The sequence below is a fragment of the Mus musculus genome, chromosome 14 (assembly GCF_000001635.26).
Source record: "Mus musculus strain C57BL/6J chromosome 14, GRCm38.p6 C57BL/6J".
In the NCBI taxonomy this organism is placed as follows: domain Eukaryota; kingdom Metazoa; phylum Chordata; class Mammalia; order Rodentia; family Muridae; genus Mus; species Mus musculus.
This window is the reverse complement of record NC_000080.6, coordinates 40811126-40833800: the sequence shown is the minus strand read 5'-3', so window position 1 is coordinate 40833800 and position 22675 is coordinate 40811126. Positions and strand designations below refer to the sequence as shown.

General features: G+C 42.8%; 1 protein-coding gene across 7 annotated transcripts in view; it reads left to right on the top strand.

Annotated features, from left to right (window-relative positions):
• The window catches only part of Sh2d4b (SH2 domain containing 4B), a 90817-nt gene extending 68537 nt beyond the window's left edge, over window positions 1–22280 (top strand). For 5 of the 7 annotated variants that reach the window (XM_006519136.2, XM_006519137.3, XM_017316059.2 and 2 more), the window contains 2 exons: window positions 12966–13186; window positions 17841–22280. In XM_006519136.2, coding sequence (XP_006519199.1) covers window positions 12966–13186; window positions 17841–17933 — 314 coding nt within the window. In that variant the 3' untranslated portion in view covers window positions 17934–22280. Of the gene's footprint in view, window positions 1–12965; window positions 13187–15238; window positions 15378–17840 lie in introns of all 7 variants that reach the window. The other 2 variants (XR_383190.3, NM_177816.4) reach the window with 2 other exon arrangements.
• Window positions 22281–22675: the final 395 nt, after the last annotated feature.

Below are 22675 nucleotides of genomic sequence, written 5' to 3'. Positions count from 1 at the left end.
CTGAGCAGTATTTGAAAAGAAAAATCTTCTACCAGTTCTGGTCTCAAATGAAAAGCTTTCTTGAGGTGTAAAGAGTAGGTCACTTGGACCCATTTCCTTTGTTTTTGTAGTACTGAAGATGGAATCTGAGGCCTTGCAAATGCGAAGCAAGCGTTCTTCCAGTGAACTATGAGCTCAGCTTCTTTTTACCAGTTTTGCTTAAGGTATTCCCACCAAGAAATAAAAGAACTGTTTTCATTCTTTTCCTGAAAATGTGAATTGGTTAGATAGGCCCAAAGGGGATTACAAAGAACAATATTACTTTAGCTTAAGGAAAGCAGATTGCACTGGTATCCCTAAGGTTCTGACTTTGCTTTAGTTGTCTATAATTCTACTGCTGGCTCTGCTCCCAAACCCTGCATATGATATGGAGCTATGTACCTGGGCACACAAAGGCAGCATTTAGCTCTGTGGCTTCCATTGATAAGGGATGCGTCATTCCTCGTTCTCAAGCATGCACTGGGCTGTATCTTTGCGGCTATGTCCTGTGGGAGTATGGTGGATTTTTTTAAATAATATTTCAATAGGGTTTTGAACATTTACTTTGTTTTGATGCTATATCAAATACACATTGACTATCCAATATTTCATTTACTCCTCCCAAAACTTCTCCAGCACTACGTCTACCTGCATGCTGCCAGGCTTCCTACCATAATGATAATGGACTAAACCTCTGAAAGTGTAAGCAATTAAAGGTTTTCTTTATAACAGTTGGCACAGCCATGGTGCCTCTTCATAGCAATAAAACCCAAACTGAGAGTAGGTAATAATACTGACCATTTTGTGTAAGGAGCTCCCAGTATGCTAGACATTCTTTAGGTTCCATATATGTCCACTTAGTTTATCTTTCTGGTATCACCATGCATTGTCCATCATTGTCCATACTATTGTCTAGATGAAGAAATGGAAGTCCAAAAGACTATAGCTACTTGCCTCAAGCTACATTGCTAGTAAATGAGCATGGAGGGTTTCACATTCTGTGATCTGGCTTCTCAATCTCAGGAGCTTTTCACTGCATGGTGTAGTTCAGCCATGTCACTATCTCATTAGTGAAGAAGAAACTGAGACTCTGAAATTGCCTCAAGGAACACAGTGATGGGGAACCATCCTCGTAGGTCCTGCACATTGAAGTGATCGTGCCTTTATAGGGAGTACTCAGCTGTCCTGGACTGTGGGCTCCTTTCTGCTTGGGACTTGTTTCATCTTCTGAGGTTGCTGGCATCCCCCCTACCCCCAAGCTTCAGTTCCCAGGGAACTCCTGAAGTGTGCTGTCTCAGGTTCATGCAGTCTACAAAGGTCTTAGGTAAAGAATACAGTAAAACAGGAAATTACTAGTTTTAGGGGCTGTTGAGTTACCTGAACAGGGGCATTAGGAGGTCAGCTCTCTTGTGTTAAGGCAGTTAAGTAATTAAAAATTAATACCTGGAGTTGGTAGAGATGAATGGTAGAGATATGGAAAAAATTGGAGAAGGGGGAGTCAGGGCTTGATTTAATCAAAATATAATAAATAATAATAATAAGTGGTTATAAAAGTAAGAGACAGAGGGCTTTGGTGAGGGTTATAACAAACTGTAGTAGATGTTACATAGTACAGTGCTGTGGCCCCGGTCTCTACTGTGTTAGTATGTATCATGGAAAGAGCCTGGAAAAGAGCAGGTTGGTGCACAGCCCTCAGGAGTGAGCTGAATCGTGCTCAGGTGGCCCCAGTCAGTTGTCAGAGAGGACTTTGTTGTATAATGGAGCAAAACTGTCTCCCACCCCTCTTCCTGCCTTGTGATGTGATCTCTTCTGCGTGTACAAATTTGATTCTGCTCCCTGCCATGCTATTTCCCAGCCAAAGGCATTTACTAGAAGTGTAGTTGTTGAAACTGTTCAACCTTGGACTTTACATCTCTCAACCTCTCTGCCAAGTAAGTCCATCTTAGAGCAAATAAACAACTAGTTGATTACTCACGATACACCTAAGTCCGCATGGGACTTATGTTCAGTTGCAGATGATAGAAGAATGAACAGCAACATTGCCAAAAGAAAGTCAGCTCACATGACTGAAAAGCCTCCCTCCCAACCCCCCAGCCAGGTCCAGTTCCAAGCTTTATCTGGTCTGAGGCATGTGTATGTTTCAGCCACTGGCCCTTTCCCACTCACTGTTGCTTTCATTCGGAAGCAGCTGTTTGAGGTGCCGTGCCTACTTGCTTCCAAGCTCAAATGCAGCAGTAGAGCGGGCTTGCTTTCACTCCACAGTCCCAGTATTGTTCCTGGTTGCCTGCCTTGGTGGCTCTGATTTGCTTATAGGATCAACTCTAAGCCAATTGCTGTGGCCTGGTAGGTGACCTGCCCAAATGGGCTGTCTTAAGACTGTCTAAAACAGGTGTTGACAGAGTCCATCTCTGTTAAAATTGCATAGACAGAGAGCAAGGAAAGATCCCACCTCTTTTGGCAGAAGATGGTAGGCAGGTCTAAGCAGGGGAGGCTCATCTCCATCTACAGAAGAAAACAGCCTGGTCTCTGCAGCTGGGTGGGTTAAAAGACTGACAGTACACAAGTCACCATGCCATAAATGAATACATCCAGTTGAGATAAGTCCTACGGAGAATACATAGCTAGCTTCAGAAAAAAAAAATTTTGCTAGGTGATGAGATCTCTTACGCTGTCACGTACAAGTTGGACGTGTTTGTCTCCAAAAGTCAATATGATAAAGACTGTTCACTGGGAGGTGTGCTTAGAGGGCGGACAAACCTTGGAAGGCTATTGGGAGTGTGATCTTGAGTGGGATTATTGGGAATGGTGATGGGGTTACTCATTAATTCTCTTTGGGTTCCTCCCCAGAAGATGAGCGTGTTCCCCACATCCCATGCCACCAACCCCTCCACCAGAGACCTACAGTGGGTCTGCCTGACCATAAGCAAACTTGTTTTTTTTTTTTTTTTTTTTTTTATGCTGACCATCTAAGGTGCTTTTCATAGAGACGCTGACCTGCACAAGTGGCCTTAGTGATTAGAACCTGGCACATCAGCTGTGAACAGAGTCGGGGCAATAATGCCTCTTGTGCGTAAGCGTACCTGGAGCTGGGAAGCCTAGCCACTAAAACCCTTGTCTCAGCAGTTAGCCACGGTTCAATTTCATTTGGAAGTATAAAAAAGTGAACGTGTTTGAGCACATTCATCACAATCGCTGTGGCTTTCGGATGCTTTGAGAAACCGTTGAGAATGAAGAGCTTAATAACTCCAGCCTTCTTAATGATATTGTCTGCAAAGTGTGGCAATAAGAAAGGAAAGTCACAAAAAACGAATGAGAAATAGCTAAGTGGTAATGGGGGAGTTGTCAGCCGGTGAGGCGAAGCCGCGGCAAAAGCTTTAAGAAATATGCGCGTCAGATAAATTGAGACTCATAAAAAAGGGAACCGGGGCAGCTGGCCTGCCTGCACGCCTTTTCTTTCTCAGAGTGAAGCCCTGGCAGAGAAATAAAAAGAGCTCATTTGGTTACCTGGGTGGCTTCAGTTCCTGGTTAATGATTTCCAAGGATGGAATTGGGGTTGAGAAGGAGACGGAGCCCTGGGTCAGGTTTGAGGCTGTGTGAACCGGCAGATTTATGGGTCTGTTAGAGCATGGCACTTATGAAGTGCCCTCCTTTTGCTGAGGAAATATTTTGGTAGTGATCATGGTGCTCATGGTATTTGAGAGCATCTAGTGGGATTTTGGACAGAAGTTACGGGGTGTCAGAATGTGTCTACTTAAGGTCTATACTTAAAATGCAGCAACACAGGAAACTAGGCTCCTGACTGTAAATGCCAGATTTTGGACAGTAAGGTCATACTGGTGGGAGGGTGGAGGTGGTATGGCTTGTTTTCTAACTCAGTATACATCCTTGCTTATGCATGATCCTTTTGCAGTAGCCAGCGACCCTGGGCAACTCCAAGGAAGGGCTTGTCTCCTGATAGTGGTCCTGTCATTTCTTGATGATGCTCAATAGAGGGCACTGTGGTTATTGAGCTGCTATGAGCTCTAGACTCCTGCAGGGAGATTCAGGTGTCCTCCTTCATTCCCATTAAGGGTCCAGGTAGGCATGGAGGCTGTTTGCTTTGGGGCATTACTATAGCTGTGACATCTGAAGTGTGTAAGGGAGAACAAGATCATCTGGGTTTGTGTCTCACTTATGGTAACAGTACCCTACTTCCCACCATGGTCATAGTCTCCATGAGCCTCCCTTTATGCTCTATGTCTTTGGGTTCTGTGTCCATGGATTCACCGAGGACGGAAATATATAATATATATATTTTTTTATAATTGGATCCAATTTATACACACACACACAATTGAATTAGATACTATGTGCCATCTAGAGATGACTTAAAGTACCTAATATGGAAGGTTTTCATAGGTTATGTGCAAATACTGGGTCAGGTTATATGGATGGATCCTGGAATCACCTTCCTCAGATACACAGGGGTCACTGAACTTAATCTCTCAGTGTCTGGTAATGAGTCTGTCTTGGGGCAATGGGCTACGCACAGACAGCCTGGTCTCCAGTCGAGTTTAGGTCTTGAACTCCGGTGGGAGGTAATTTCCACCTACATGGGACAGAAGGCGTTCGATCATGTCTCCTGGACCCCTGGCTTCTGTCGAAGTTACTGCCCCCACAGCCCCCACAGGAGAGGCACATGGCTATCAGCCATGTAGGAACAGCACCAAGTCTTCCCACATGCAAATAAGGTTTCCCCCAAACTCTCAGCCCATGCCAATGAGAGGTAACTGCTGTCGAACCCTGGATCACCACCCCAGGGAATTAAAGGTACTCGAGAACTATTCCTTTGTCTGAGTCTTTTGTTCCAAGTCCTGTAACACTCGGGAAGAGATCTTCTCTCCCAAAGAGTCACCGGAGGTTCTGCCGCACTCCTCACTGGATCATTGGATAGTCAGCTTTTTTTGTCAGCCCAGCCCGACCCAACTCAGTTCAGAGCAGCTCGGAGTTACTGAGTGACCTGGAAGGCACGGCAGAGAATTCATCTTCCTGCCTGCACTCTCTTCACTTCGATGGAACCCTTGAACCAGACCTGGACAGAGATCTCCATGGAAAACCTCTGGTACCCAGGCCCACAGTCTGTCTGTATTTGAAAGACTTCAAAACTGGATATCATTTCTTCTTTGTAGATTCTAATTGCTGTCTCCTCTCTCCACATCACACCCCTGGGCATACCCAAGGGTGGTTAGCCTTTCCTCCGTCTGCACCTAGAGCGCTGGTCCTAGCTCACCTAGAGCTCAGCCAGCCAAGAAGCTTCAATGCCTTCTGAGTTAAGTCTACTTGGGGAAGAACTGGTTATGCTAATCTACATCATGCTCACACAATCCTCTTGATTCCTGCATGGGAGGCTCTGGGGAGAATCGATTGCTAGTCAGACTGTTCCTCTCTCCTGCCTCTGCCATTCATTTGCTGTGAGACCTTGATAAGTAACCCAGTCTTTTCATGCTTTGTTCTTTACCCTGCAAAATGAGGGGTGTGGATATCTGCCTCAAAAGACCAGTGTGAAGCCTTAGCAAACTAAACCTGGATACCTCGCAGAACAGTGGTTGGCACAGTACCAATGTCTCATATATACCAGCCCAGGGACTGCACTTACTCTGTGCTACTTATTGATAGCCCAAGTCCAGACACATTTCTAGAAATGGGGATAGAGTGGAAGAAAAAGAAAATCCAGAAGGTTGTTCTGCTATTAGGTCTTAGATTTGTGAAATATGATGATTTTAATATAAACTACCACGGTCAAAACCATACATTTAAGGTAATTACATGATGTGCTGTAGTAGTATTGCCTACGTTTTTGTTGCTCCTTCTTTATTTTTTTTCTTTTGTGACAGGGTATCATGTAGCTCAGATTAACCTTAAACTCTCTGAAAATGGCTTTGAATGTCTAATCCTCTGGCTTCCACTCCCAAGTGCTGGGAGTATAGGCTGTGGCTTATGCCATCAGTTCCAGTTTATGTGGTGCTAAGGATGGAGCCTCCTCATCTGTGCATGCTGGTTAAGCACTCTGACATTTGGGCTCCACACCCATCCTTTGTTCAGACTTTTAAATTGTTCCTAGAGAGATGTAAACAAATGGAACTCGATTTTCTAACATGCTTTGATTTGTTTGGCTTTTGTTTATTTATTCTCTCTCTCTCTCTCTCTCTCTCTCTCTCTCTCTCTCTCTCTGTGTGTGTGTGTGTGTGTGTGTGTGCGTGCCCAGGGAAGAGGTCATTGAATCCCCCTGGAACTGGAGTTTGAGACCATTGGGAACCAATGGAAATCCATCTGTGATCCTCTGTAGGAGCAGAAAGCACTCGTGACTGCTGAGCCATCTCACTAGCCCTTAACTTGAATGTTTTGATAAGCAATCTTCCCTTACTCTGGACTCTTAGTTACTATTAATGATGAACAAAACTCATATAATCTTCTTTCCATGACAGTTTTATATAATGATGTCAGACAATCACATGGTATACTGTAAATTGGCATACTTTTTATGTTTTAGTTGAAACTGGTAATTAGCAGGAGTGAGATGGCCAAACCCACTGGTCTAAGCTAAGTGCCCCAGCCTATAAGTTGGAAGGAGAGAATCAACTCCAGTTTGTCCTCCGACTTTCAAATGTCTGCACCATGGTGCTTTCCTGCACATACATGTAAAAAAAGTGACCATCAATTTTTTGCATCAGAAAAAAGTAGTCATGTGTCTTTGTTATGCATATCTTTCAGTTTAGCTCTTTTATCTTCTGGTGAAAGTTCAATCGTTTAAGCTCACAGTCCACCTTCTTGCTTTGATGGGACTAACTTCAGTCCTCTTTCCAAGATGGTGTCTTAGTGCAAGACCCCATTAGTGAAAGAGCCTTGGGAGGGAGTCATAGGAAGTTATCCTCTGGGCCTTGTCATCTGTGTTCACTATTCCCACTGAGATGATCCATAGCTGGTAGAATAATGGTCTTATTTTTGGCATGGCAGGCCTCAGGGGCACCTCTCTATCCTGATCAGACCAAACAACCTGGCCATTTTGGACACCGTACAATTCATCATCTTCCATCAATGACTTTTAGCTGAGGCCATTCACCTTCAAGTGTAACTGTGAGGTCATCTTGCCCCTTTACTTGATGGTCCCTTAGGAGGCTGGACCTTTGGGAGAACCCTAGCTGCAGAAAGTTGAGGTCATTAACCACCTCCTTCCTTCCCTCAACCTCATAACTAACCATTGTCAGGAGAAACAAGGCTGCCCCCATTTATTGAGTTACTGAACTTTATCTTTGCCTTTCACTTGCATTCTTTTCTCTCCAGCAAATAGCCACCCTGTCAGGTAAGTGTAACACAGTTTCCTGAAAGAGTTCTTATATATGCACTTTCTTCTAGGGATCCATATGTGCTTGGCTTCAGACCCTCAAGTGATATCAAACTCCAGTATATTAAGTCCATTTTATAACTGTGTAGTATATGCATATCAGCCATCTATATCCCCATGCACATGTTGTCTTAGATGACTTACACTGCTGAATAAGATATATGTGCTATATACACGGGTGTTATATGATATGGCTTAGAAAATCATGAGAAGACAAAAGTCTATGTGTATTTGGTACAGAGTAGATTCTCCTGATGTTGTCTTTTGTTGTTGCAGAACCTGCAGGTATATAGAGGGCAAACTGTGCATACATGTGGGTGACATATGCATGTGTCACCTACAGGGGAGAACTTCTGGTCACTACTTTCCTCTCACGGTAATGTGATTTGACCTTCTTGCTTCTCTGTGACTAAGTTTTTATGTAAAATTAATTCTTCTGACCTTTTCCAGGGGAAGTATTTCCAACTCCACAGAACTTTCTCTTCTGAATGTATGCAGTGTTTGCAGACATAGAGGCTGGCTTCCTGAGATGGCTGGAGTCCTAGTCAGTGTTCTATTGCTGCTAAGAGACACCATGACTACAGCAACTCTAATAAAGGAAATTATTTAACTGGGGCTGACTTAGAGTTCAGACTTTTAGTCCATTGCTGTCATGGTGGACATCAAGCTGGAGAATAACTGAGAGATCCATGGGTGGCAGGAACAGAGAAACACTGGATTCAGCTTAAGCATTTGAGACCTCAAAGCCCACCCCTAGAGACACACTTCCTCCAACAAGACCACACCTATTCCAACAAGGCCGCACGTCCTAGTAGTTCTACTCTCTGCTGACCTAGAATATGTCTGTATCGTGCTGAGTTTTGATTCCGTTCTTAGTGAAGGTGGCCATGGGTAGTCTCACTTTAGCTTCTTGTAGTCATGGTTAGCCCTCCAGTTTCGTTGAGTCAGCCTCTTGCTTTCTAATCCTTAGAGAGCATCCTTAAGGAGCATCCTTAGATCCATCTGTCTGTTTCTGTCGTCCTCTGTAGGCTTTTATGCCATGAAGGTCTTGTGTTAGTGTCTTGTTCCCATCATTGTTTGTAACTGCAAGTTGTCATAGTCTATTTGGATGGCTATAACAGCTATCTGAGTCTGGGTAATCTATAAGGAGTATACATTTATTTACTTACCATACTGAGAGCTAGAAAGTACAAGGTCAAGTAGAGATGCCCACTGAGGGCACTGAGGTCAAGAAGAAAAGGTTGAGTGGGCACAGCAACAATCTTGAGGAGCTCTGTGTGCTGTGCAAGTGCAGACCCCTCTCTTCCACCAGGTGGGATCCTGATTCCAAATGCTTTATCTATCTTTTCTTCCACTTGTTGCTTATCTGTTAATTTCTCAGCACTTCGTTAGTTCTGTGACATAAAAGGAGTCTCAGTGTGTTTACTCTTCAGTTAATCTTGCCTTTCATACTTTGTTGAATTCTTTTCCTCATTCATTTTCTGCTTCCATTATCTTTTGATTTCTGCTCTTGCCCTGTCCTGGTTAGTTCTTTGCCTTGAACGTGACACAAGCTGAAGCTATTTGGGAGGAAGACTCTCAGTTGAGGAAATGATTCCATTGGTTTGCCTGTAAGCAGATATGTAAAACAAGGCCCAGTTCTCTGCAGGCATTGCTCCTCACATTTAGGTGGTTCTTGGTGATCTAAGAAGGAAGGCTGGGCAAATCACAGGGACCAAGCCTTTGCTCAGATTCTGCCTCTAATTCCTGCCTTGAGCTCCTTCCTATCCTGACTTCCCTCAGTGATGTACCACAACTGTAATCCAATGAAACCTTCCTTCTCAAATTGTTTTTGTTTATCAGAAAAATAGAAACCAAAATAGGATACCTCCTCCCTTAATATATTTCAACCCCCTCTGCAGGAATGGCTCATTTCTAGTTCTGGATTCTGTAGGTACTCCAAATTAAACACACATGTATAAAGATTTGATGCTAGAATACATACTTGAGTGGGAAAAACACGTTTGTCTTTCTGAGTCTGGGTTACTCCACTTATTTCCCAACCATCCATCTTGCTGCAAATTCCATCATTTCATTTTCTTTTACAGCTGAATAAAATTCCATTGTGTATAGGTACTGAATGTTCATTATCTATTATAATTGATCTTAAAAAACTCTTGTCTGTTCTCATTGTGCTGTGATATTAGTTTTGTTTGTTTGTTTGTTTTTATACTGACCTACAACATGTACTCACGATTCCTTCTGGATTCTCACATTCTCTGCCAGGGAATAGTTTCTTTCTTTTTTTTTCTGAAATATATCCTTTATTAATTAACTTCCTCAAATTACTTTTCTGAGGATGACTTTATTGTACCCATCTCCTTGAAAGATTGTCTTATTAAATGTAGTTGTTTTGCTCTTAGCACACTGACTATATTAATCTAATTTCCTATGGCTTCTGTTACTGCAACTGAGAAGTTACCCTGTTTGATCTTTATTAGAAATCTGCCTGTACTCCCTGGTTGGCAAAGGGAATATTAAGTATCTCTGTACAACGTTAACACATGCCTTTGATGATTCTCAACCACTCGGTTTTAAGACCTCCCTCTATTTGCCCTCCCTTCTCTTCTTGCTTCCTTTTCAGGATTAGAATATACAGTTGTCAGAGTTTCTGTTTTGTCCTCCATGTCTCTGAACCTTTGTCCACTTCCTTAACATTACATTTATATGAGTGGCCCATGAATAGACTTTGTTACTCTTTCAACGCATGTTTTCCTGTTAACACCTTGCAAATGTTCCCCCTTGCTGTTTACATACAATCTACCAAGCTATCAAGTCACACTTCTTCTTCAGTGCCTCAATGCAGTCTACCCTAATTTCTCTTTTATTGTGTTTTCTAGCATTTCTGTCCTTTATGAGTTAACACAGTGTAGAGAGCAAAGAACCCTTGGAGGACTGAGGAGGTCTGAAGACCCAAGTCCAAGTCTGGACTTTACCCTCACCATTTCCATGCCCTTGGGAAATCTTGAACCTTTATATTCTCTGTTACAGTCTGCTGATATTTAGATGTTATTCAAGACTAGATGAGATGGGTGTCATAGTATGTCTAGCTAGTGAGTTTCTCATGGCCCTTAGGACAGTCTTTGGCTGTCATGCCTCAAAATGGAGCTGTTTATAATCAATTCATAATGAGAGAACTAGATACCAATGTCATGACTTAGAAATGTAGTAATGATGTGGTTCCTAGGATAGGAAGACCCTAACTTATGCACAGCCTTGTTTTAGAATTATTTCTGTTTTTGTAACAGAATGCCTGAATAAGATGCAATTTAGGGGATAAAGTATTTATTTGGCTTATAGTTCTAGGTTACAGTCCATCACTGTAGGGTAAATCAGGGCCATGACCTTGAAGCTGCTGGTCACATTAATTCTACAGTCCAGAGCAGAAAAAAAGTAAAAGTTTGCATGCTTAGTGCTCAGCTAGGTTTCTCTATTTTTATACAGCCCAGGACCCCAAACTAGGGAATGGTACCCACTTTTCTGTATAGATATGCATACAGGCCAGACTTATCTAGATAGTATCTTGAGATTTTACATTGTGTCAAGTTGACAGTTAAAACTATCACAACTCCAGAACCTGACCAGTACAGATGTGGATGTTCACAGCCAACCATTGGACTGAGCATGGGGACCCCGATGGAGGAGTTAGGGGAAGAACTGAAGGAACTGAAGGGGTTTGTAACCCCATAGGAAGAACAACAATATCAACCAGCCAGACCCACCCCCCTTCCCCCCCTGTCCCCGAGCTCCCAGGGACAAAACCACTAACCAAAGAGTACAAATGGAGGAATTCATGGCTCCAGCCAAGTATGTAGCAGAGGATGGCCTTTTCTGGCATCAATGAGAGGGAATGCCCTTGGTCCTGTGGAGGCTTGATGTCCCAACTTAGGGGAACGCTAGGGAGGTGAGGTGGAAGTGGGTGGGTGAGTACCCTAATAGAAGCAGGGGGAGGGGGAGATGGGGGTCTGTGGAAGGGAAACCGGGAAGAGGGATACCATTTGAAAAGTAAATAAATAAAATAACCAATAAAAAACCTATCACAACTGATTTTTCTGTGCTTCTGATATATCTCTCTGGTCTATCTCTGCATGGGACAATGTACTCTTTTTTTTTTTTTTTTTTTTTTTTTAGCTATTCTGTTGTTATGAGGCCTTCCTTCTCCTCCTCCTTTATCTCCTGGACTATCCACTTACTTTGCCTAGTTGGGGAGAGCTGGCCAGCTTGGTTGCCATTGTTCCTAGTCCTGGTAGAGAACGTGAGAGGTAGCCCTCAGGCACGTCGACTGTCTTTAAAAGCAGCATTTGTAGTGTGGGTGCATTGTCCCCTGCCTCAGGCATAAGGAACATAAAGGGTGCATACATTTTTTCAAGTGGTCCAGTAGGTGTGCAGAAGGGGATTTGCTGCAATTCATTGCTCTTCTAAAACAGTAGAACATGACAAGACTCAGCAAACCCATAACCATTACTAGGATCAAAACCACCTAACCAACCAAAAACATTTGAAACTTTTTATTGGACTTGAAAACTACAGTAGGTCTGGGTTGAATCATGCAAATATCAAAGGGCACTGGAGAAGTTAAGATTTTGGCAGAAGATCTCTTGGTGAGGGAAGTATTGAAGAATGAATATACTTTTTCTGCTTCCCTCTCTACCCCCTGCTCTTCAGAGTTTGATTTAGCAAATACTTTCCTTCTCCCAGTCATGTGGATGAAGGCAGCTTCATAAAAGAACTTCTAGAGGTTGCTGCCAATGCATATGTAATTCCAAAGACAGGCCTGACTTTTATACTCTTGTGGTACCACATGGCATAGGCCAAAGTACCAGAGAAGGTTCTAGTTCTTGTGTGAAATAGAGTTCTATTATTTTACCCACTAAGAAAACTTGTGCTCAGTGTGCATAGACATTCAGAGGAATCTTTGCTCATATACAGGGACTACATATGCCTCAGACAGCTATGAAGAAGATTATAAACATACCTCAGGCATTCTGATTGTACATTATTTTAGAGTGAGCTTTGTTGCTGACAGTTTTGTGTTTCAATGTCACAAGGTTGAACACTTCTGCTGTAGGAGAAAACACCATTTGGGTTTCATCTACTGAACCCAGTCAATGTGGCATGGTCCTCCATCATTCTGGCTAGTCATTAACTCTGGGCTTTAAGGCTCTCTAGTATTTGTAATCAATAGATGCTATAATTCCAGTTCATTAGTAATTCCTTGCTTACCCAATTAATCCAAATTAGTGTGGTTTAATTTAGATAAGAGCATGCTTCACTCTGGTCCCTGTAGAAATTCTATCCCCAGCCTCATTGCTGGTTGTTCTGGGTCAGTAGACTTTTGTAGAAGCAGAGACCAGCTAATTCCCCAAGGCCCCTTTCCTCCTTCCCACAACCTGGAAAAACATGGTTCGTCTGTGAAATGAGCCAGATAGAAAGGGGCAGTCAATGGTTTGGTAGAGAAGTAGAAGAAGATGCAAAAACCTACCAAGGCTTTTTAATTTTTACTTCTCATTTTCTTCTTTTGAATTAGGAATTATTAGCCGAGAGAGTGCAGAAGACCTTCTGGAGAATATGACCGAGGGAGCATTTCTGGTCCGGGTCAGTGAGAAGATCTGGGGTTATACCCTGTCCTACCGCCTGCAGAGAGGCTTCAAACACTTCCTTGTGGATGCTTCTGGGGACTTCTACAGCTTTCTGGGAGTGGACCCTAATCGCCATGCCACCCTAACAGATCTCATTGATTTCCACAAGGTAACTCTCTTTGAAGGGTTAGTTGGGCATGGAATCGGCAGGAACTTTGGTTGAAGAAAGCCTGGAGCAAGTGCAGCAGGTATAGATAGACTCCAAGATAGGGCTGTAGAGTCTCAGAACTATGGCATATTGAGGTAGAAGAGACTACTGGCTGCCCAGAGCACCTCTGGGGCTCATGGTCTTCCCCTGTCTTGTGCCTTAACTGGCACTGTATACCTGTAATTCTACTCCTAGGCTTCTCTTCTCTAACTATTTGAGGGCTGTCTGTTGTTAGCACAAGGAGATGGCAGCTGGCTCTCTGTCCAAGTCCTTCTCTTAGTCTCAGGAACACCCCTCTGAACTACTATCCAGAGCAGCTTTGAAGCTAGCCGGAGTGCAGGAAACAGTCATGTGGCCATAGCAACTTATCTCCACAGTAGAGTCACCACTGTTCTTGTCTGAATTTGTTTTTATCCTTGGGGCATGTCTGTCCTTGGATATGTCACTTAGTCCTACTGAGCCTCAGCAGCCCCTGCATTTGTTGCCATTACAATAGAGCGCATCATATTGGGAAATTTATAAGGAAAAGAAATCCAGTTTTTATACCTTTGGAGTGTGAGAAGTCCAAGATAGAGGGACCATCACTCAAGGAGGGTTTTCTTACTACACTGTCTCCTGGAAAAATGTGGAAGAGCAAAACAGGGTGAGAGAACAAGAGACTGGGCAAATGTAAGAGGGGGCCACATCTGGATCCATGGAGATGGCTCAGTGGGTACAGTATTGTGGTATGAGCATGATACCTGAACTCAGAGCTCCAACACTGGCATGGAAGCCAGTCATGGCAGCATACACATCCTGTACTGTAGTGCTGGGTTTGGGGGTGTGATAGTAGAGACATGCAGATCCTGAGGGCCCATTGACCAGTCAGTATAGCCAAAATGGCAAGCTCCAGGTTCAGAGGAGAGGCTCTGTCTCAAAAAACTAAGCAGGAGAATGACATCTGTCCTCCACACAGGTAAGCTTGCTTCTGTGCACACACACACACACACACACACACACACACACACACACACACGCTCGCGCATGCATCATTCTCCCTCCCTCCCTCCCTCCCTCCCTCCCTCCCTCCCTCCCTCCCTCCCTCCCTCCCTCCCTCCCTCCCCCCATCTTTCACACACACACACACACACACACACACACACACACACACACACACACACGCTCAAGTATGCATCACTCTCCCTCCCCGCTCCCTCCCTCCCTTCCTCCCTCCCTCCCTCCCCCCTCCCTCCCCCATCTTTCTCTCTCTCACACACACACACACACACACAGAGGCCAAAGTCACGTTACAACAAGAAGCCTATTCTTGAGACAATGGCTTTGATCCACTTGTGAAGGCAGAGCCCTCATGACCTGCTTACCTCTTCTGAGTCCTATCCCTGAAAACCATTAAATTGCAATTATGTCTGGAACACATTCCAGCAATAACACTGAGCAAATGAATACACACAGTGCTAATTTGAGGTCTTGTGGACTTTAACAATATTGTATTCATAATTGCACCCTGAGATCCTATGCCCAGCACTCTGCCATTTGTCCCATTGTTGACGCACATGCTGTCTTGCAAATGTCTCACATATGTCATAGGGAGAAGCAGCTTTCGTTTTAATACAGTTGTCATAATTTCAAGAATAGTTGTACCTCAGCAACAAGAAGGGAAGTTCTGAGGGGTTCTGGGATAGTGTTATGGGAATTCCAGCTCCAATATCTAATTGAGTCTTACAGGTCTAGAAGGTGTCACAGAATTGCTTGCACTAGGATTTTGCTTTAACAGGGTCTCCTGGATTCTATATTGCTATCTTTATTTTATCCATCCACAAAAGGCCCCAGGCCTTGTGAATGGAGCACATAGAAAAATCACCTGTCTAGCTAGGCATGTTGGGAAACATCTGTAATCCCAGCACTTGGATACTGAGGCAGGGGAATCACCAGCTTAAGGGCAGCTTGGGTTACATGGCTATAAACAACAACAACAACAACAATGAAATATCCAACCAATTTAAATAACAACAGCAGCAGCAGCAACAATAATACCACCACCACCACCTGCCACCCAAAATCAGAGTTAAAGAAGAAGAGAAGAAAGGACAGAAGAGAAAACTATTCATTCAGAGATGCCTGGGCTCAGAGTACTGCTGTGGATCTGGACTAGGTGAGGGTGGATTCCTATTTGTTTTGGGAAGGGCCTTCTAACAGCCAGAGGAAGGCAGAAGAAGAAAGAAGGAAGGAAGGGAGTGTGGAGTCTGATAGCATTGTTCTGGGTTAAGCATACATGTCCTCACAATCATGGTGACATCTGTGTTATGAAAGCACAATAACCATGTTCACAGGCCAGGAAACCAAGGCCAGGGAGGCCACAGCACTGGGCCAAGTTCCAATGGCCGGTGCCAGCTGTAGTCAGGAGCTAAGCCCCTAGCAGCCTTCCTCTGAAGCTCATACTTCCTTCTGAGCCACAGTGCTTGTTTTTCTTGGTGAAAATAAGCTACGTCAGCAGCTATGGCTCCTTGTCTCCACCAGCATTTCAATCAGAGGGTTAGTGCCCAGTTCTCAGGTCAAGTTCTACACAGGAAGGCCACACCACACGCCTCTGCAGGGCGTTTATTCATTCCAAATGTAAAATCTGTAGATCAACAAGTTCACTTCAAGCCCTACACAAAGTTATCATCTATGCCCACATGGAGGTCTGGTGATCAGTTTTGATAAATTAAATTTTAATTACACCATTAATTCATGATTATATTAGTCATGTCAGCTTCACTGATTTCAAGCCCCTGATGACATCTTCCACCTTGAGTTAGTAATGTGCCATGTGTTATTTGCTAGTCAGCAATACCAAAATTCATGGTCATAAGAAAATACATAGTTTTCTGATTTTTACATCATGTATCGCAACAATTTAACCTTCAAGCTGTACTTAATTAGACTGTAGAAGGTAATATTTGAAGGCATGGTCCCCGATACCAGAATGTCAGGTTTAAATCCAAACTTCATTATTTTGCATGGCTTTGAGTCACTGCTCAGGCTTTTGTGACTCAGTTTCCTTTTTCAGTTGGGTGGGTCATTGACATCCCTGTGAGGTTTCAAGGAGGTATCACTGTATAGACTGCGTTTCAAAATCAGCAGGAGGTACCATCTGTTATTAAAACGTGGTTAGGAGAGTTGGTACCTAGCATCAGTTATTCGAGTGCTTGCTTAGCACAAAGCCCTGGATTTGAACCCCAGCACGACTTAAACTGGGTGCATAGGTGGAGAAGAAAGCCTGTAATCTCAGTACTCAAGAAGGGGGAGAGATGTGGGTCAAATGTTCAAGGTCATCTTTAGCTACATAGTGAGTTTAAGGCCAGCCTGCATGCATAAGAACCTGTCTCAAAAATTTGCCTGGCAGATATTTCCACACTAGGATTCCCTGGTATGGATGTAGGGTTCAGCTTAATTACTCAGTCTCTTCTTGTGCCCTTCCTTCCACCTTCTGTTTCATGACCATGAACAGTGTTTCAGAGACTTCTGTACTATGTATATGTTACTTTGTCACTGTGGATACATATGTAGTGTTTTCCAGGATCGACTCCTTGAACTGAAATTGCTGGAATTTCTAAGAAAAGTATGCACATTTTAATTGCAAAAGACCTGCCAGATTGCCTTCCAAAACCATGGAACCAATTCATGTTCCTGCCAGAACTATTTGAGGGCTGTTTCCTCCAACAAATGGCAGACGCAATAGCTCGCTATGGTGTAGCTTGCATTTTTTCTCGTGGCCTGTGCTGCTGAGGTGTCTTTTCATATATTTAATAGCTACTTCCAGTTAGTCACCTGTAAATTGTCTCTTTTTATTCACGGTCCATTTTTCTATTTTTAGATATCTTTTTCTTGATGTTACAATTTCTGTATCTACCAAATTGCTCTTTAGTTATGTCTATTCTGCTGAAAATATTTTTAATTTAAACAGTCATATTTTTCAATTGCATGCTCATTTTTTCTTATAACAGCATACTCCTGTTTCATGGATGACTTCTCCTGTTGAGAAAGATAATGTAGATCTCTTAAAGCTTCTTTTTGTTTCCTTTATAAGTTTGGTATTTTCTTAGAAATCTTTTGGACGACTGAGTTTTGAATCTTTCTGTTATAGTTGAGGTGGTCTTTAAATACCTCAATAATGAAACAGTCTTCCAACATTCAATCTCAAATTTATTCATGCACAGACAACTTATGTTTCCCAAATCCATTATCTTCTGCTGTAGGCTTGGGGTCAAGAAAGAGTAGCTCTCTGAGGGGTATGACAATGTCTGTTGTTTGTGTCTCTTCAGTTTCACCAGCAACAGGGGCAAACATTTATTTAGAGTTGTGTCCCTAATGTGTCCCCATTTCTGTTGCTTCTTAGACAATCTATTTTTTTTCTCATTTTACTTGGTGGACTTCCTTCTTATTTTCTCATACTGTACAGATGCATTTCTTTTTAAAAGGAGGTTACCCTTTTATTTCTAGGCAGTTGAGTAAGGGGAGGTAGATGTATGGCCTTAGTCTTTCTCTCTCTAACCATTCTCTACCTGACTCCCCATGAATGTTTATATCTCTTCTTGATCTGAATTGGATTTCTTTTCTTCTCTTTTCCCTTTAGGAGGAGATCATCACTGTTTCAGGGGGAGAGTTGCTACAGGAACCCTGTGGACAGAGGGATAGCCCACCAGACTATCACCTGTTGTTTGAATGATTTTTCCCCTCCTCTTTGGACTCCTTTGAGTATCCTGATTTTGAACTGAGCTTAAGAATATCCAAACTCAAAGCCTCATGACGTTTTGGAAGATCCACCATTCTTCAGATGAACAATTATATTAGTAAGCCTCCAGAATGTGACCTATAAAACGTGACTGCATTCGTGAGACTGTTCCCATTCCAAAGTTCAAGACAGAAACCTCGAATAATGATGCTCCTGGAGGCCTGTCTGTCATGGCTGTGCTAAGTTGAATTCCTAGGGTGAATGGGTCATATTTTAATAACCCAAAGCAAATCCAGTGCCGAACCTCCCACTTAATGTAGGGCCAGCACTCAATAAGTCTTTGTTGAATGAATGCCCTCCTAAAAAACTCCTAACACTGATGGTTTCTAGCAAATTACTTTGTATATTACTTCATAAAGTCACAGAGATAGCAGACCAGGCTTGTGACTAACTTACATGGAAGACACACATGTTATATCTTTCCTAGTATTCATGAACTTGTTGATATTCTCATGGGCATTGCTCAAGGTTGTTATGTTTGACTTTCAGTATGGGATATTGGTGTTGTGCTGGCTGCTTGGTTTGACTACTTCTACCTCTCTCTTATGTCTCATCTTACATGTGGCTCTGGTTTTGCAAATTGAGGTAATGATGTCATGTAAATGCGCAGAATATCTGGAATGGATTATAAACCCAAGGATAGTGTTTAGATACTTGATGAGGCAGGTCTTTGCTCTCTAGAATGTTCTCTGTGTGCTCTCTACTTAAAGGCGTAGCTATGCTTTGATTTTAATTCTTCCACCTCCTTAATTTGAACATGTTCTTCATATTAATGAGAGTAACCTCCCTGTAACTCAGTAACTCTCAAGGATGGAGTCTTCCTTAGGGTTTTATTGTTGCAAAGAGACACCATGAACACAGCCACTCATAAAATAAAATATTTAATTGGGGACTAGCTTATGGCTTCAGAGGTTCAGTCAATTGTCATTATGATGGGAAGCATGGCAGCTTGTAAGCAGACATGGTTCAGGAGAAGGAGATAAGAGTTCTATACCTTGATCTGAAGGCAACTGGGAGAGAGACTGTCTTCTAGGCACCTAGGTGGATCTGAATGCCTACCCCTACAGTGAGACACTTCCTTCCAACAAGGCCATACCTCCTAATAATGGACCAACCATATTCGAACCACCACAGTGTCTAATGCAAGCATAATCATGTTGTTTCCTTATGGTGATAGACAAGGAGATAGCAGATGTTGCAGCAAGATGGCAGGTTCTGAAGTCTGGAAGGCTTCAGTTATAGTCCATACTCTGAAACTTTGTGGCATTATAATCCTTGCAGCACTGGGTTTGGCATATATAAAAGGATATATGGACTCTGGAAACACCAGAAAACTGTTTTATCTGCCTTGAGAGTTGTGTAGTAAGAAGAATAAGGTGTCTTTATTCTCCACTCAACCTCTTGGCTCTTCTGTTTCTTGTATCCTTGGCCACTTGTGACATCATCCACCCTCATGGCTATTGTTACAGCCAGTTTTGTGTGGACGACTCTGCTTTCTGCATTGACCATATTCTTCTGCCTCACATGTACATATGACAATGGGACTTTGCCACACATGGTTCTTTGGGATCATTTATTTTTATCTTTTAAACTGACTTTTCTTTATTTTTGAGAATTTTGTACATCTATACAATGAAAAATGATATTTACTGTTCCCCTTCCCTATTCTATTCCCCAGATCTATCCCAGTATGCTCTCAACATCATGTATTCATAAAAAATAACTCATAGGTACAAGTAATGGTACCATATGAGTATGAGTGTAGCCTTTCTCTGAGCACCATAGAAACCTTACTAGGAGTCACATCTCCAAAGGAAAGTGACTCTGTCTTCCTCAGAAGCTACCAATTACCAATGCTCTTCAGTAAGGGGTAGGACCACAAAACATTTTTTATAGTTAGTTTCTTCTGTTAGAGTCCTAATAAGACTTACATGTAGCATCTGTTATGCCCTCAAGTCTCTGATAACACCCTCCTCTTCTTGACCCATAACTAGTTTTATAAATTAGAGTTCTATAAAATGACCTGTGTTCTGGACTTGCCTTATTGTTTCCTGTTGTTATTTCTGTATTGTCTCTATTTCATATTTCCTGACTTGATTGAGATTGAATTTGAGGGCCAGAAAATGTTCTTAGGGCATCATGTCACAAGGATCCTTGTAACATATTGGCTCAAATTTTCTAGACTTGTCAGTGGGCTCAGAATGTCTCAAACTGAGTACCCCAGTTGGCCTTCTTCACCCTTATCTTTTGTTTTTGCTTTTTGAGATAGGGTCTTGTTGCAGGAAATATTAAAAAAGAATGGCACATTCCTGCCCTTGTACCAGCAACTCACTACCCCAGAGGCCTGGCCGGCCATGTACTGGTGGACAATGGCTGACCTGTTTTTATCTCTCGGAGACTCTGACTCAGTGCTCCAAAATCTCTCCATCCTGCTCGCTAAGTTTCCACTGGTGGGTTGTTGCCACACCAACCCTGTGTTTCAAATCCCCCATGGCCTTTGTGGTGCACCTCAGGCAAACCCAGTCTTTGCCACTGTATCTTTCTCTCTTGAACTCAGAGGAGCCACCAGGTGAAGGAAAACACAACACAAACAAGTTCAGAAACTCAGTCATTGTGCGCTGCAACTAAAATCCTAATCTTGTAAACCTTATTAAATCTAAATCCTCTGGTGGAGAATCCTGACAGATCCGCCATTGAAACTGGGAGACACTGGCAGCTACATCTTGTCCTTATGCTATCCCGTCCAAAAGGCCATAACTCACTCCTCTTTCCTCTCTTTCTCTGTGCAGCCCAGAAGTCCCACCTACTCACCCAATGATTGACTTCTTTATTAATTAGGGGATTGGGTCACAAGAAGTCACCTGGGTACATGACTCACCCCTTGTCCGCAGTCCCCCCCAGGAGAGTGGAATTAGCATGCACCAGGCCCATCCACAACAGGGTCTCATAATGCAGGGTAATCTTAAATTTACTACATTGAACTTTGATCTTCCTGTCTCTACTTCCCGTGGTCTGGGATATAGGTGAGTACCACTATGCTTGGCTTCCCTTTTGGATCCTCTCCCCCTTTCAGCAAAAAAAAGTTACCCTATATTTCTCCCCTATTGCTCCAGTGAACCCTAGGTCAATGGGATGCTCATGTTGGTCAGTCATTTCTTCCTTCATCCTCCTGGATGAAAGACAGCTCTTGATGTGGCCACTGAGAAGACAGTCATGCAAGATGGCATAGCCAGATCCATCAACACCTCTGTTTCCACTCATTCTCTGTCTTTTCCCTCTCTGGAAAGTTCATCTGGGAAGCTACGCTGGAGCTTAGTGGCTGTCTTAGTCTATACCACTTGGGAACTCAAAGTAAGTGCCTTCTATACACATATATATTCTGACCTTTTGTAACTTGAGTCAGGGTCTTCCCATGTAGCTCAGGCTGTCTTGGAAATCATTAGCTTAAGTTTGGTTCTCAACTCATGATCTTCTTGGGTTCATTTCCTGAATGCTAGCATGACAGGTATGTGTCATCACAACTGGCCCCAACACATTAGGTAATAGCGGTTTTATGTATCAGTTCCATAGCTTCCCTCCATCAGCCGGTATCGCTGCATGAATGAAATGATGTGATGATGGAGGGATCCTGCTTTCTAAACTTTATGAACTCTCAAGCCATAGCCAAATTCTGTTCTAATTACATCAGTTCTACCAGGTCTTAGAAGACCTCCTCTTGTTCTGATTTTGCACTGTGTCAGCCATGTGAATTTGTTCAGGCCACTCAATCTCTATAAACCTCTGTGTAACTGGGAATAGGAATTTTTGTTTTTAATGTGGTCATCATTAGCTTCTTCTGGCTGATCAGTTAAGTGACAAATAGGGAATCTCTGTCCAAATGAAAGACCTTGCTATCCACAGCCACACAGTGGCAGCTTCCTGCCAAGCAGTGCTGTGTCAGGGGATGCCACAAGATGATTTCCCACACACTGGAAGAAAGTTCCAAACAACAGCTTTGAAAGGAGTCCAAGATGGGTTGAAAAACCTGACATCCTGGAAGGTTGTTCCTGTTGCCTGCTAATTAATATGTGAGGGATAACAGCTGAGTTTTCCATCCCTAACTCATTTATTTCATTTTATTTGGGGCCTGCACTTTTTGTACGTCTCATATATTTTAGGTTTTACCTGGCTTTCAAATAAATTCCTTGTAAGTTGTCCTGCAAATGAAATTACTGTCTGGAAAACTGCAATTTCATCTTGAGAGTTTTATTATGCTAATAAATGTCAGAATTCTCAAATAAAGGAATGGCCTCCTTTTCTTCCCCCCTCTGAGTCTTACAAATATAATGAAAAATAGTCAGTCAGCTCCAAGACTCAGCAGAAGGAAAATTTATAATCTATAACTAGAAAGAGAAGCTGTAAAAAACAATATGCATCTTAATGGAAGATAAATTTCAGGGAATTAAAGGGCAGATTGGGGTGCAGAGTTTTTGAAGATTCCTGCATGGCAGGTATTCTTAGGGGCCATTTAAGGGTTCAGGAGTTAAAAAGAGGCTAGGGAGAGTAATTCTTTAGAAGGATATGTGACAGTGATAGCCTGGGGCCTTGGGGGCTTTCAGACCATGGTCACTTAGACCTGTTGCTTTGTGCCTTTGATAGCACAGTACAGAGTGGCAGAAAAAAAAAATGTGGCAGAG